General features: G+C 44.9%; 1 protein-coding gene across 1 annotated transcript in view; it reads right to left on the bottom strand.

The window, feature by feature from the left end:
• The window catches only part of RFTN1 (raftlin, lipid raft linker 1), a 186,821-nt gene that overhangs the window by 52,894 nt on the left and 117,682 nt on the right, over window positions 1-16,245 (bottom strand). The window contains exon 5 of the mRNA XM_019726003.3: window positions 6,844-7,183. Coding sequence (XP_019581562.3) covers window positions 6,844-7,183 — 340 coding nt within the window. The remainder of the gene's footprint in view (window positions 1-6,843; window positions 7,184-16,245) is intronic.

Raw genomic sequence — 16,245 nt, 5'->3', positions numbered from 1 at the left:
GGCCGTGAGCCTTTGTCATCAGCAAGAGTTAAGCTACCAAGAGGGTCATTTCAAGTGATCCATTGGCTGGAACCAATTAGGAAAGGAAGGTGCCCATCTTCACAAGTGGTCACCTGGATTTTGAACACCAACTCTGGCCTACTGATCGTCCCTACCCCAAATTACCTTTCTCCGTCCACTTGTCTGACTCAGGAAGCCATCTCCAGTTAGTAAATGCTTTCACATGAGAAATCAGGGCTCGGTGCAGGGAGCTGGCAATCATTAGACTATTTTGTGAGTTTCAAATGCACACTTGAGGAATGGAGTCATGCAAAGAAAGGTTTATAATGGAGGGGAATCAAGCAATGGCTGGGAGCTGAGGTGGGAGCATAGAATGTGAACTAGATAATCAGGTATTTTCTAGTCCTAGGTGCCAGGGGTTCAAATAAAAGCCATAGCTACAAAGGCAAGAGGATGAACAGTGCTTTAGTGAGACCCTGACTTCATTTGGCTTTCTTCAAAAGCAGATCCTGTAAGCTTTTGGGTGCAAATAGTTTATTTGGGAAGTGAGCCCAGGGAACAGAGTGAGGGAGTAGGGGTGAGAAATGGGGAAGAGATGAAAGCCAATGAAGCGTGTATTAATGAGTGGGTTACTGCCATGGCAGTTTGGGCTCAGTCCCCCTGGGGACCTGAGACGTTGTAGAGAACACACCTCAGGTTGCTTTCCCCAGGGGCAAGGAAGCCAGGGCCTGTTTCCTCATGAACTGAGGGCCATCCCGAGGCATTAATTCCCTGGGGCACCTGGGCCTACCAGGCATGTTCCCATTCCAGGGGACACCTGCAGGCAAAGGCTGAGAAAGCTGTTCTCAGGTGACCCCAAGGAGGGGGGCAGGTTAGAGCACCATTCACCATAGTGGGCTATAGCCAAGTGCAACAAATTAAAAAGAAAACACAGCCTCTACACAGGAGGAGTGAGTGCGGAATTCAGAAGTGGCCAACGTCCAAAAAATATATGACAACACTTGATCACACAGAAGGATTCCCCACTCACACAGCAAGACAAAAACACGACTTTCCCAAATGCGTAATGGAACAGAAAAAGGGGAAGGCCAAAGGGAGAAGTGAGAGTGCCAGGCTGGGATGAATGGAAGATAGGGTCAGTCAGACAACATAGCTGTGTGGTGCTACAGTGCCACCAGCTTTCCCGCCTGGGTCCTCCCCACGGTGGTGGATCGAAACTAGAGACAGACGTAAATTTTTCAGGAAAGAAGGGAAATGCTGTTGGAATCAAGAGCCTCCAAAGCATTACTAGTAGCAATGAAATATTAGGAGAAATATGATTTCAGATGCGTGACCCTCTAGTAAACTCTGTCCCACTCTCTCCTTGGCCAGGATCCTCTTTCTATTCACATGAACACCAGCCAAGAGAAAATGTCCCAGAATGATGCCCTTTGATGTTTTAATATTCTGATGCTCCAAGACACATCCTTACATGAGCAGGCACCAGAGATTCCAGAAAGAAGCCCCAAGTTTGTTTAAATTTTCTCAGCTGCTCTGTGACTCTGTCATGACCCTAGCTGAAATGTTTTTCCAGACATGGGACAGAAAGTCCCAAAGGAGGGGGGAAGGCATTGTTTCTGAGAATGTTCCGAGAATGACTGAAGAGCTGGACTGGCGGGGCACCCAAGAAGCCTCACGACTGTCTTGTATTTCTATTTCTGTCTTGCTGTCTTTCTCTTTCTCCCTGACACTGGGGGCCTTGCTTAGTGCCATTCAGATCCCTTGTGTCCAGAAAAGTCCTTGTAATATGATAGGTGATGCACATATGTTTGTTGAATTGACCTAAGCCAGACAAGTGCAGGAAGCTAGGGGAGGAAGAGGGGGCGTGGGACCTGCTGGGTGCTGCCAACCTAAGAGCCAAGTCCACTCTGGCCTTGCTAAGCTCCTCAGGAGCAGGACGGAACGAGGCAGATACCTAGTTCTGAGGCTCGTACCAAGCAGTAAAGTCGCAGGCATGGGTTGGAAGTCTGCAGTCTGTCTGCAAGTAAGGACCCCCTGGAGAGCCTGTGACTTGCAGGTAGTAGGAGGTCCTAGTGTTCCTGGAGACCTCCAGGCTGGAGGGAAGAGAGGGTTTAGAGTCTGGCTTAAATCATGGGGCTCCAAAGGCTAGACTGAGAGAGAAGGGGGCTGGGTGGGAAGGAACAAGCGGGAATCAGACTTGGCCTGGTAGCTAGAGTGAACTGGGACTAAGGTCTGCTGAGGCCATGGGCAGGGGGAACTGAGCAGAAAGCTTTGCATCTGGAAGGCAGGGCTGTAGGCACCATGGTGGGAAGAGAGGGCAGAGAGCCTTGGGCCTTTCCAGATGCCTGACTCTGGGAGGAGGCTGCTTTAGGTTTCCATCAGGCTCAGGTACTAATAGCAGGGAACTCTGGGCTTGGCTGAGGCCTGTTTGCCAGGGCAAAGTGTGGAAACTGCTGCACGCACAGCACGGTACTCCACGGGAATCCCCTCGTCAGGATGACAGCAGCCATAGGCATGCGCACTGCATTTTCAAGAGCCTTTCACCTTCATCATCTCATGTGACTCCCCCAATCTCCACAGGAGGAACATCGGTTCCATGCCCAGAAGGCTTAAGTGGATCCCCCAGAAATCACAAGCTGGTAAGTGGCAACGCCAAGAGTCTTTTAAACCCCAAACTCTGGGCTGTTTCCCAAGTCTAACAAGAGGCTAATTTCTTCAGTGTACAGAAAGCAGGAGCTGATGACCATGGGTGGGAGTTCAATACCTGTTTGTTAATGGACTGAGTGAAAGGCCAGAAAGACGGTGGCACGTGGCAGATTTGTGAGGAGGCAGAACCACAGGGTATAACTATCCTGGGGGCCCAGTGAGGGAAGGGGGCCACGTATCAGAAAAGCCAGACTCAGGAGGGCACCTCCTCTCTCTCCCCACACAATGAGCTGCCTGCCAAGGAGGCCTACTGACTAAAATCCCCTCAGCCGAAAAACACCATTGAGATCACTGGCTTGGGTTTCTGGCTGGCATTTCTAAGTATTTTAAATGAGTAGGCGCAGGGTAGGAAGGGCAGTGCTTGAAAGACATTTTATTATTATTTCTGCGACAGTGAAACAATTTGAATTTGTAAGAGCCTGTCTGGCCTCCTTGTTTCTGTGACTGGAAGTTGCAGCAACAGCGACACTGAGGGAAGGACAAATCAGGAACGATGGAGGCCAGGAGAGAAGTGACAGGTGGACATCCGTCGACGCCTTCTGACCTTTCCTGCACTGGCCTTCCCTGCTCAGCCTGCTTATTACAAATGAAGAAAACATGCTCCCCACAGACAGAAATGCCTCACAAGGTTGGGGGGGAGGCGTTCATGCTCTTCTGAGCAGAGCTGCTGGTGGTGTTTGTGTGTTTGCCATGAGGTGGGGGCAAGTGAGAGAAAGGAAGCATCCTGGGGCAAGGCACTGGGCTGGGTCTGCGCCTGCTCAGGTGATCTCTGCACAGCAAGGCCATCAAACCAATAGGAAATTCCCCTGGACTAGAAATAAAAGTCAATGAGCACGAAGAAAAACACATGATGATCCTCCCAGGGACCTGCGTGGGCAAGGGGAGCAGTATAACCTATGGACCAGAGCCTCTGTTCCCAGGAGCCCGCGGGGATGGGGAGGCAGTAACCTGCCCTGCTTCTGGATGGAGAATTCACGGGCAAGCCCTACGTGAGCAGTCGCAGCCTGGACTGGCTCCCCTAGGCCTCCTATAAAGGAAATAAATTAAATGAGCAGAAAGAAGGGGAAGGAGGGAGACTCCCTCTGGACTTTTTTTAATTGTCTTGCTATGATTGCCTATTTAAGCCCACCTGGCAGAAAGAGGAGTAAAAACACTTCACCCTCCTTAGGGGGCCCTGAGAGAAAGGCAAGCTGAAAGCTGAGCAAGCAGCAGGGAGGGGAAGCTTAGGGTAGGGGGGGCGCTTGTGGGGGGTAGGGTGATGGTGCACAGAGAGACAAGACTTCCCAGGAAAAGGATCAGGAGGGCGGCTGTGGTCAGAGGAGTGCCATGACCAATGCGAACAGGGTCCTTGGACATGGTCTGCAGGGAGGCTGAATGCTCACATTATGAGATAAAATTGCACTATATGAAGGCATGGCGGGTGACTTTCCTTATCTGTGAAATGGGCATAATAACAGCATCTTCTGTCATAAAGCTGTTGTGAGATGCAATCAAGATGACACATAAGAACTTAGAAGAGTTCACTTAGAGGGTTACCATCATCATGAGTGCTGTCTGCCCATCCCCCACAAAGCCATGCATGGGACCAGGAACCCCTGTGCATTCATTTACTGATTAAAAAAAAATCCAAAGGGTCATGTATTTCACAAAAAGTGCAAAAAAGGATAACAGTGAGCTACCTAAATTTCAGAGACCAATGGTCTCCTAAGCAGACAGATAAGGGACAGCCTCATGGGTAGACAATAGACAGACAGCTGCACACCCTGGGGGGAGGGGGGAGGGGCTATAACACCCTCCACAGCTGAAATGCCCATCTACTGTTGGGTTGACCACTCCAGACACACACTAACCCATATTCCCTAGCAGGAACCAGTTTTCTAGTAGGTAATAGGGACTTGAGGAAATGAGACACAGGCCAAGACTTGTATGTTCAGGGTCTCTGCGTGTTCAGGGGGAGTCTTTCAGTGAGAGAGGTGAACAGCCACAGGGCAACAGAAGGCACCTGGGGGAAGGCAGGTCCTAGGACAAATCTCCCTAATTAATTCTCCGTGGGGTTAACCACAGGAGGCAGGAAGTCTGGAAGGAATCTTGGACAAAAGTAGACTCTGGAACAGGACATATCTGAAAACTCCCGAGGGGAAATTCAGCATTAACTGCCTCCTTTCTCAAAGCCAGGGCTCCATGCAGAGGTGGAAATCAAAGGTCAGGACCACTGAACCTGTACCCCAATAATAACAGCTCACACTTAGGACTCAAGCAGTGCTGAGTGCTTTAAATGCACATCCCATTTAACCGTTCACGAAGAAACTGTTGTTCTATCCCTATTTTACAGGGTAAGACACTGAGGCACAGAAGGGGGCCTGCCCAGGACTGCCTCGCTGGAAGGCGGCAGATGAGTATAAGTGGAGCCTGGGTGCTTAACCACTGTGCTTCCTACCTCTCCACAACTCCTGCCCCTTTCTCCTGGAGGGGCAATGGCTGCCTGAACCCTTACCCCCTCAGCCTCCTGGACTGCAAAGAAGGGCTCTAAGGGGACCCAGCTTCCTTCTAAGGACTCAAAGCATACACACTCAACCCAACAACATTAGGCAGATGGAGGTTTCTGGACTAAGGCGTGGACATTCATTAGGAGGCACACACAGGGTCGAAGTGTGCTCTCGGCTACTCTGGAGGAAGCAGAAGTCTACCTCAAACAGTGGAAAACCCTACAATGAAGAGACCTACTTCAGTACATACTTATGTAGGATCCAGGCCTCGAGTAAACAGTAATCCTAATATATTCCAAAACCGAGGCAGCACCAATCTCTTCCTCTAAATCAACTTCGCAAATAAGTCCCCAGAATGAACCATCTCACAATTTTCTTTTCAGGAAGTATTGACATAACAACAGCAATAAGAACAAAAAAAACAATTTCACCTTCTTTTCTGTTCTCAAAGCATGAACTATTCTTCATTTATTTAAAGCTAATTTCAAGGATTAGTAAATCAATAATAACATTAATCAGGGAGCTGATCTAGAATGGCTAAAGAGAAAAGTCTCCGAAGGCCTAGGGGTCTCCTCCTGTCAGTCTTGTTACTTGTTCACGTTCCAAAGACTAGAAGGGGCCACGTAAGTACCTGGCTCTCAGGAAATGACTGGATGTTAGATTTCCCAGAGAAAGAAGAGGAAAGGGAATTATGGGGAGATAAAGAGAAATGTCACTCCCTGTAAAGTGAGGGCCTCAGGAAATCTTGATAGTCTATTAGTGTATTACACAGGAAAGACCAAGTAGAGAGGTGAAGTGGGATGGTGGTTACGCCTCCCTGGGCTCACATGCAAGATCTGCCAATTTCCAGCCTGGGCAAAGATTTACTCTCTAAATCTCAGTTTTCTCAGCTGTAAAATGGGTAAGGATACTACAGCTCACCCAAATCGAAGGGCTTTTGGGAGAATTAAGAGCTCAGTCTTATAAAATGTTTATTGGCACCGGGCCTGGTACACTGGAAGTATTAAGACATGTTGGCTATCGTCACCGTTGTGTTATTTGAAATCCCCAACCTAAAGCACATGCTCTGATGGCCCTTATAATGTAATTAAGAGGATTCGCATATTGGTGGTCTCTCCCTGGCAGAGTGTTCTCTCCATGGTGCCGATCTGTCAACTACGGAAACTCCCTGAAATCGGGCTGTTTACAGCCTAGTGAGTTGAATCACCAATTTCCTGCACAATTTGTCCTCCACCGGCTTTCTTGATTTCTTTCTTTAGGCAGATATTCAAAATAAGCAAACCCAAAGTGGCGTGTATGTTCTGCATTGGTGCCGGCACGTTTACACTTCCTGTGTTATAGCAGGGTAGTTCAAGGGCAGTGTAAGAGCATGGGGGATGAAACAACTCACGTCCTAGAATCCACTTCAAACATGACATTTTAGAACCACTGTAAGTCAATTTTACGTGGTTCTGTTCTCCCCGGAAGTCACAGCTTCACTACGTAAACAGTCAGGGGGCCCAGAAAACGGCTTGATGACGTTTCCCCGGTTTGATGGACTGCTATCTCTATACTCTAATTCCATTTCTTTTTTCTAAAATGCCATGGGGATTACTGAAAAGCTGAAAGCCTCTCTTCAAGGGGTCAAAAGTCCGTGTGCTGACATACTTACTTCCCGAGAGTGGTTTCTCATGCGTTTCTGATGGGTCACCATCCGGTCCATCCACAGTCTTGCTCACCCCGAGGGGTGAAAATTCTGCACCATTCCCTTCTTCCAAGGACAAGCTGTGTTGCTCGGCAGTGGGTGGCTCCCCTGTTGGGCCCTGGCTTGGCTCTGGGCTTCCGTCTACTCCTTTTGGAGTGCCGGGGTTTTCGTGGTCCCCATCCCTGCCAGGCTCCTTTCTCACATCTCTGGTATCCACCAGGGAACTGCTGCCTGCTGAGTTCACGGGGCAGTGGTACTGAGGTATGACACCGACAAACTTCAGGCCTCTACTCGCAGCCTCCTGGACCTGTGAGGCAAACAAAATGAAGGGAACCAAGTGAATGGGGTGTTCTGCCAAAGGGAGGGTGCATGCAACAGCCACATCGCCTCACTGGAGGCCTTTGAGGAGATTTCAGTTTGAACGCGAGAGCCATCACGCTGGCAGAGGCTCCATGAACTCTAAGCAGTGCCCACACCCCACCCCTGGCCCGACTGTGGACAGATAGCGTGGGGCTTGCGTTTTCGAACTATGGAAAAAGAAAGCATTTGGCTATGAAGGGCGGGGGTTACCTTTCTTTGAAACACTGCATTACTCCTTATTAGCTTTTTTTTTTTTTTTTTTTTTTTTCTTCTCTCCTAAGAGGCTAGAAAAAGGTTCTAAAAGGATGAACTGGAACAAAGAGAGTTTGAAAGAGGAAGTTCATTTTGGTAAGAGTTTATTTTTTCATCATTTTTTTTTTCTCTGATGAGTCACCTGCTTCCTGCCCATCAGGCTACTGCATAATCTCGTATGTCTATATCACCATACACTCATTACCAGATGACATTTTATGACCCAAAGAGCTTCCTCTTTCAAACAATTGTTTTGGCAAAGAAGGGCAGAGGTGGGGGAAATCACCACCGTGCAGAAGCTGATGTGCACGGTCCCCGCAAGAGGGGACATCTGACGGCACCTGTTCCGTGGGGCTCTCAGTCTCAGCTGAAGCCAGAGGAGCCCAAAGACCACACCTGGCCCACAGGCACTGCTTGGGTAGACTCGTGACTCTGCAGGCCACAGTACACACCATCCAGTCTAGGTAATGGGTAACTTCCTTGTCACTTCCTGAGCCCGCAAGATGGGGGACAAATGGCTATATGGAATACTGTGGCATTTTAATTCTCCTCTCCCTAAAAAATCCCCCAGGGCAGCTATATGTAGGAGTCATAAGTGAAAGAAAAAAAATGGAAGGTAGAGGCCTAATATAATCAAGCAAGAGCCAGCCACAACTAGACAATGGGCGTTAGGGGACTTTCTGGGCAAGGATACTCAAATAAATCAGGAGGTAGAGACCTCAGAGTGATGTGAGTGTTAGTCACCCTCCCCTAAGTGGATGACCTCAGAAAATCTTGAGGCCTCTGCAGTGATCATCTCCTGACATTTGAGAATTAGTAACAAATATCAGCAAGGAGCTACTCTCTCTAAGGGAGAAGCAAGCGTTGGCTGTCTTCTTTGGATAAACCACCCTAACTCTAACTAGAAAGTCATTTTAGTTCAACATTGTACATTCTGGAAAACAGTCTAGAGCAGGTGCCAAGTGTGCAGTACAATCTTTCTACCAAGTCTAGCCTGTGCTCGATGCAACAATGACAACAGTAGTAATTACCACCTATTGCACACCATGTGCAATGCACTACACTAGGCCCTTTCCATAAATCGTTTCGTGTAATACTCCCATGACACTGCATAATATCATTATCTCCATTTCACATGAGGACACTGAGGCCCAGAGATATCAAATCATAAAACAAGCAGTGAAGAACCAGGGTTGAAAGCCAGGTCTGGCTTGGGCCCAAGTTCACTCTCTTAACCACAAAACCAAGTGGATACATCTCAAAGCATCAAGTACATAAATGTTCTTGGACATGTATATGTTGACACATATGCCCATAGTTGGCTCAATTCACTCTTCAAAAGTTAAAAAAAAATTTAAAGTCATCCTTTCCAGTCTAAAAACTTATTTTTCACTCATTGATTTATGATATCCACCGACTTTTAAAAATAATTTTGGAAAGCTTATAAAAAACATAGCTAACGAAAGTTTTAGGAGAAAAGAGTGGGGAGATAATTATACCAAAGAACCTTAGGTTAAGGGAAGCTATTGCATTTAAAGCATATGAGCTTCCTGGTAACATAGGCAAAAAAGATAAAGTCAATGGATTTTACAGTCCTCAAATGAAATAAGGGAACACACCCAGTCAATAAGAGAGAAGCATAATTTTCTACTAAGGAACAGAGAAATGTATTGTATGACTCTTGTAGAGATATGGAGCAAAATGCATCTTCTTCAGTTTTACAGAAAATGGAGAGACATTTTTCTTACATCCTTTACATATTCTTAACCCTTGATAGACGGTGAAGACATTATGCTAAAGCACCAATCTTTGAAAGTCCTCCTATGGGGAGCTAAAGTCAAATAATCCAAGTAATTGACAGATAATAGATGGACAACTGCAACAGATGACAGCATGCTAAAGTGTGCTGAGAGCCTGGGAACTGGGTCACGTTAATACTAACTTCCTTAGTTCCCATGGCATGGAGTATGATGGCTTTTCTCTAGTCTTAACTGTTTGTGAAATAATGCTGCCAGCCTATGCTTCTTCAGAAGGATTCCGAAAGACTGGCTCTTCAGTTAGTTTTAAATACATTATGCAAATTCTGAATCCACAGCAGTACAAGTAAACTAAAACTAAACTTCCACAAATTTCTCCATTTGAGAAAATAATATTAACAATTTCCAGATACAGCTCCTACAGGAAGGACAATTAGCTCTTTCTCAACCGCAGATCTCTATTTCAACTTTGAAGCCCCTTAGGCTCCAGTCCGGCTTTCTCCCAAATAAACTGCAAGTAGGAGCCTCTCCATTTCTGCTGTGCCTGAGGAACAGGTGCACGAGCCCCTGCTACTTGTGTCTCACCACAGAGGAAATAGCTATGACTGCTGAAACATGTAAAAACTGGTCCCACTGAGGGCTCAACCATAGAACAGTCTCAACTTGAGTCATGGGGTTTGAAGGAGGAAAGGCCTGGCTTGGAACCCCAGATGTGTAACTCACTGGCTTAGGGAACCAGAGTATGTTACATAAATTCTCTGTGCCTCAGTTTTCTCATCTGTAAAATGGGGGATATCATGCTTTCCTTGCAGTTACTCTGAAGATTAGACATATATGGCAAGTATGCTGAAGGATGGGGCAAAGAGAAGATACTCATGGCCGTCATTATTGCTCTGCCCTCTCTCATTAATGGGTCCCAGGCTTCCATGGCCCTGCAGAGACTGCTAAGAATCATCCAGAGTGAGCAGGTGAGCACTCTGGACACGGGGCAGTATCCTAGCAAGCCCCTCCTCACCAGACTCAAAGAATCAGAGAGCCTTTGACATCAATCAGACATGTGCCCTCTTCCACAACAAACTGGGCCATCATATTCCTTTGCCCTGTTCTACTGCAAACTTATCCTCCATGCCAGGGGTTCTCAAAGTGTAGCCTCTTACTAGCAGCATCAGCATCCCCTGGAAACTTGTTAGACATGAAAAGTCTCAGCCCCTCCTGAATCAGAAACTCTGGGGGTAGGGCCCAGAGATGTGTGTTTTAGCAAGCCCTCCAGGTGATTCCAGTGCGCTCTGAAATTTGAGAATCACTGCTCTAGAATACATATTTCACAGGGCTGGGGTTTTGTGCACTTCTGTGTCCTCAGTGCTAGGATGATGTCTGATATATAGCAGGTGCTCAAGAAGTATCCGTTGAATAAACAAATGAATACATTAAATAATGAGTGCATATATGTGTCTCCTCTCCCAGAATGAGTTCCTTGAAGATAGGGATGGAAACTGATTAATTTTTCAGCTTCAGAATTCAACAAGCATGTGATTAAGTACCTACCCTGACCTAGACCAACACTGTGCTTAGGTGCTGGGGATACAAAACTGAAGTCCAATTCTCAAGAAGCTTCACTCAAAAACACTTTAGAAATAATTATATTAACATGGTACAATAATGCTTATACTATAATGTTATCTAAAAAATCAAGACTCTAAACTTTATGGACATGATTATGACAGCTATATTTCTATTTGTGTCTAATTTTTCAAAATTTATCTAATGAGCATGCACACTACTTTTAAAGGTGAAAAAAGTATATATTTCAAAAATTTCTCATAGAAGGTGATAAATACAGTAATAGATATAAAAGTATAGCAATGACAAGGATGAATGTGATTATTTAAAAAGTTTCTCACAGAAGGTCAGGGCTGTAACACATGAAACAGTGTAATACAATAGGAAGAGGTGGCGAGTGCGGCAGAACTGGAGTGTGTGTGCCTTATCTTAACCATTCAAATTCATTTTCCCCCCCAAAATATCATGTTAGACAAAACCTATCTGTGGGCCAAATCTACAGGAGGCTTTGAAGGATGAATAGGAGTTCATCAGAATAGGTGAAAGAAAGGAAGAAGGGCAATGCAGGTAAAGAGAAGGAAGGATCCTCACGGGCAAAGGCTTGGTGGTGTGCAAACAGCTTGACGTATAGAAGAAGCTTCTAGAAATATTTCTGGAACATGACATGAGAAGCCAGGAATGCCCTGAAATGAAGTTGGGCTGAAAATCAAAAGAATCATATCATGGATGTCAATGGATACCATGCAAATTATATACCTCTGGTCTCTCACTTCACCCTGGAGGCCAGAAGATCCCCAACTTTCCCGCAATAGTAACTCGAAGAGCAGAGGAGAGTGGGGGTCTGAGGGCAAGGCACATGATTTCTTTGCTCATCGTTTATCTTAAACATTAATGAAAAATTTGTATCCCGCACCACAGTTTGCACAGAATAAAACTTTTAAAAAGATGCCAAAGTTAAACCCCTCCCACCCAATCCCAAGCATTCCAGAGAATCCATGTCTCAGGAATTTTTGGCATTAAATCTTTGTCTGCATCTCTGCTTACTTCCTTTAGGTGGGTTCCTGGAAGCAGAATTAGTGGGCAAATGGATGTTAATTTTCAAAGGCTTGATACAGGCTGCCAAGTTGTTTACCAGAAAGGACAAATAGTCCTTTTTAACCAGAAGAACCGCATTCAGGTTTTATAAAGATCAATATTTGGCTAGACCCTGGGGGCCTTGATACTTTCTACATTAGTACAGGCACTTTCTTTTCTCTTTTTCATCCAGTCATTTGACTGTGTTTGTCAAACTGAATCCTGTTTGTTTTCCATTCACTCATTTGTTCATTCATAACCTTTACGGAGCAAGCCCCAGGTGCATGATAAGGGGGGCACAGGTGGTGTTCATCAGGGTTCATCCTCAGCTACCAGCTCTCGTCACTCTCCACTCCCCATGGTGACCTCCTAGACTCACCTGGGTTTAGTTACTAGGCATATGTTCATTATCCCCTAATTTGGACTCCGCAGCCCGAATTTTCCTCAGGGGTTCAGATCATAGCTGATGGGGTCCATCATAGATCTCGTTTCTCAAACTGGAGTCACAGGTATCTTCCTTAGCTCCCTTTCTCTAACCCTGTGTACCCACTCACCATATCCTGCCGGATTTATTCCCCCATGTTTCGTGCATTTTTCCACCCTACTTTCCATACTTCTATGATTGTTTTACTTCAGAAGCTCAACCTCTGTTGCGGGACACCACCGTTACTTCAGGCTTCATGAGCAGGGCGTCAAATCAATATGGAAGACCAAATCATGAATACTCAGTCACCTTGGTTATGGGATTCTCCACAGACTGTCACATGCATGACCAAAATTTCTCTCACCACTGTGCTCAGTGAAAACAACAACTGTTAGCACCGTATAACTCTTCTACGAAGAATTTCAACACACATGACCTAGGCCTCAAAATAACACCTTACAGAAGAGGAAACTGGTTCTGAGACAGTTACCTGACTGGCCAAACGTCTCAGGGCTAATCACAGGCAAAGCCCGGACAGGACTCTGAGAATCTTAATTTCAACCTGATGCTCCTTCAGCGATACCACTCTTTCCACTTTTAGTTAATCCAACCTGTGCCAAGATGCCCAGGTGGATACTAGTTTAAACTGAAATACACCCTCACCCACCTTCTTGTTTCTGCTACATTTAGGAACCATCTCACCACCAGCACTTAAAGGAGTAATAATTGCTGGTTTTGGCATAAGAAATTAAATAAGACCATTTTTCATGGATCCAAAACTTCATTTAACTTCTCTATAAAGAGTAAGAACAAATCTGATGGTAACTGTATTTTCCCAACCTAAAGGCAGGGATCTCGTGATGTGAAAAAGGTTTTTTTTCTTTTTTAAAAAATTTATGTCTATAAAAAGTCTCAATGCATTGTAAAAAATATATCCTCCTTGGATATATTATTTAAAGAATCACTTTTATTAAAAAAAACAAAACACAAACAAGATGATATTGGGATACGTAATCCCAGAAAATCTAGGACATATTGTCTGTTACCCTACTTTCAAAATGAGTAACATGCTGCTAATGATAAGTGCAAACATATACTTTGTCTCGTACATCTGTTCATGTTTTAGAGTATGTATGTCAGTCAGAGTGAAAGCAGTTAGGGAGAAATGGGACATGGGCTGGATTTGATAAAACTGAAAGCTACGTGTAACATAGGAAAAGGAGCTGAAAAGCCTCCTGCCAACAGGGCAGTGGGAATTGAAGTGGGCACAGGCCATATAAGAAGATATAGGTGAAGGGTCAGGCACAGTCTAAGACCATTTTGTCTGAATCAAATGAAGAAGGTGTCATGGTTAACTTTTTGTGCAACTTGGCTAACCTATAGTGACTAATTGTTTGGTTAACACTAGATGTCTAGATGTTGCTGTAAAGATATCTTTTAGATGTGGTGACATCCACAACCCACTGACTTTGAGTAAAGTCGATTACCCTCCATAATGTGGGTGGGCCTCATCCAGTCAGTTGAAGGCCTTAAGAGCAAAGACAGGTTTTCTGAAGAAGAAGGAATTCTGCTTCCAGACAACATAGAAAATCTGCCTGAGTTTTCAACCTTCAGACACAACAGTGCAGCATCACTCTTACCTGAATCTCTAGCCTGCAGGATGGCCCTGCAGATTTTGGAGTTGCCAGCTCCCATAACCACGAGCCAATTCCTTAAGATAAATCAATCTCAATCTCAATATCTCCTTCAATAGATAGACAGACAGATGCAGTCTTCCCTCAGTATTCATGAGGGATTTATTCTAGGGCCCTTGTAGATACCAAAATCCGGGTGTGCTCAAGTCCTTTATATAAAGTGATGCAGCATTTGCACATAAATTATCCATCATCTCCTATATACTTTAAATCATCTCCAGATTACTTATAATATCTAATACAATGTAAATGATATGTAAATAGTTGTTATACTGTATTGTTTAGGGAATAATGACCAAAAAAAAAAAAAAAAAGAAAGAAAAGAAAGAAAAGACTACATGTTTGGTACAAATGCAACCTCAAAGGCCTAATGACATAGTACATGCCAGCAACAACATAACATTCTTTTCCAAATATTTTCAATCTGTGGTTGGTTGAATCTGCAGATGAGGAACCTGTGGGTATAGATGGCCGGCTACGATCCTATTAGTTCTGTTTCTCTGGAGAGCTCTGACTAGACAGGAGGAGAGCAGGTAAAGGGAGTGAGGGGACTAAGATAGCACAGGGAAGGCTGATGGAGGTCTTGAAATCTAAACCTGACACGGTGTGAAATGAAAAGATGGCTAGGAGCTCTCAGGAGGCAGTGAGAGACTATGTGCTCCAAACGGAAACAAAACCAGCAGGACTTAATCTGGCATTGATTCCAGGTCCCAAGGGAGAGGATGAAGCACAGCAAGAAGCCTGACAACCATCGCTGTTGCCCAGGTACAAGAAACTTCCCCACCATGTTTTTAGGTGAGGGATGTTATAAGAAATCTTAAACTGATAGATGTAATTTCTATAAGCTATAGGCAGTTTCTAACCGTATGATGAACTGAATGGACTGCCTATAACTAATGGCTAATTAATGCTGGAAATCAGAAACGTACTGACTTTGTAAAACTACAGCACTCTGCTATCTATTATGGTAGCCACTAACCAAGTGTGGTTACTTAAATTTAAATTCATTCAAATAAATAAAAAATGCAATTCTCAGTCACACCAGCCAATTTCACGTGTTCAAGAGCCATGGTGCCTATTGACTACAGTACTGGACAGTGCAGATATAGGACATTTCATCTCCACAGAAAGTCCTATGGGACAATGCTGCTATAGAGCGTAATAAAATATAAAATACTGAGTAATAGAAACAGAGCTTTCAACGATGATTTCAGAGGCATATAATACAGGGTAAAGACCAAGACTCACATGCACAGACATCCCACTGACCACTCTGACCCTTCCTCATAACTCTTGGGCCACCATTCTGTGACAGCTGATATCTTAAAATATTTGGGGATCCATGGCATATACAGGGAACCTACACACAGAAGCATGTACTGTATGTCAAGAACAGGCACAAAAATGCTGTTCTGGGTTGCACGGTTACACACGTGTCTTTACGGTGAATATTTTATCATACACACACAACCCTTCTCATGTTTTGTCACCTAAACTCTTGTACAGCTTTCCGAAAAGGGAAGGTTCAAAAATAACATGAGATTTAGCTCAAGTCTGAAGCTGTCTTCAGTTCTGACATGTTAACATTTAGCTTCAGGAATTGAAAGCTTTACCACGCACTGCTGGGTGTTTAGCTCTATTATGGAGCCACTAGGAAAGAGCGTGTAGACCATCTGGTGTCGTGGTTTTCTCTCTTAGTGACTGAGAGGTCTTAGAATGAGCACTGGACAAGGAGTCTGAGACCTAAAGCTTTGTCTACCTCTGCCACTCACTAGCTTTGTTACTGGTCAACTTGGTTGATCTGAGTGTGTTTCCTCATCTATAAAGTGGGGATAATAATATCCATTCATTCTTTCCATAACTATTTACTCAATATTTATAGGTGCTGGGGAAACACTAGTGACCAAAAAGGCTTTTCTCCTCCCCACTTGGATTTAATACATGTTGGTTTTACTTAAGGGGGTAACTGAGAGAATCTGAAGAGTTTTTGTGGTTCACCCTTTGCAATCTGTTGATGTTCAGTCTGAGGGACCACTGCTTGCCCTGAAGTCCCAGGCAGGACTGGGATTTGGGGGAAGAGGTACTTTTTTATTTGCCTCTGCTATTAGAGGAGATAATGGATTTCAGGAAATCCTGAAAGAATTCAGAAAACTCTAACCTTAAGACAAAAGGAAGAGGAGGGGCCCCGTGTTCTGGTGGGAGCAGAGAATGAATCCATCCTGTGGTAGCTCTGTTCATGGTAGGCATT

The sequence above is a fragment of the Rhinolophus sinicus genome, chromosome 5 (assembly GCF_057876585.1).
Source record: "Rhinolophus sinicus isolate RSI-liver-muscle chromosome 5, RSI-T2T, whole genome shotgun sequence".
NCBI lineage: Eukaryota > Metazoa > Chordata > Mammalia > Chiroptera > Rhinolophidae > Rhinolophus > Rhinolophus sinicus.
The sequence above is the reverse complement of the archived record's forward strand: the minus strand, read 5'-3'. Positions and strand labels throughout refer to the sequence as shown.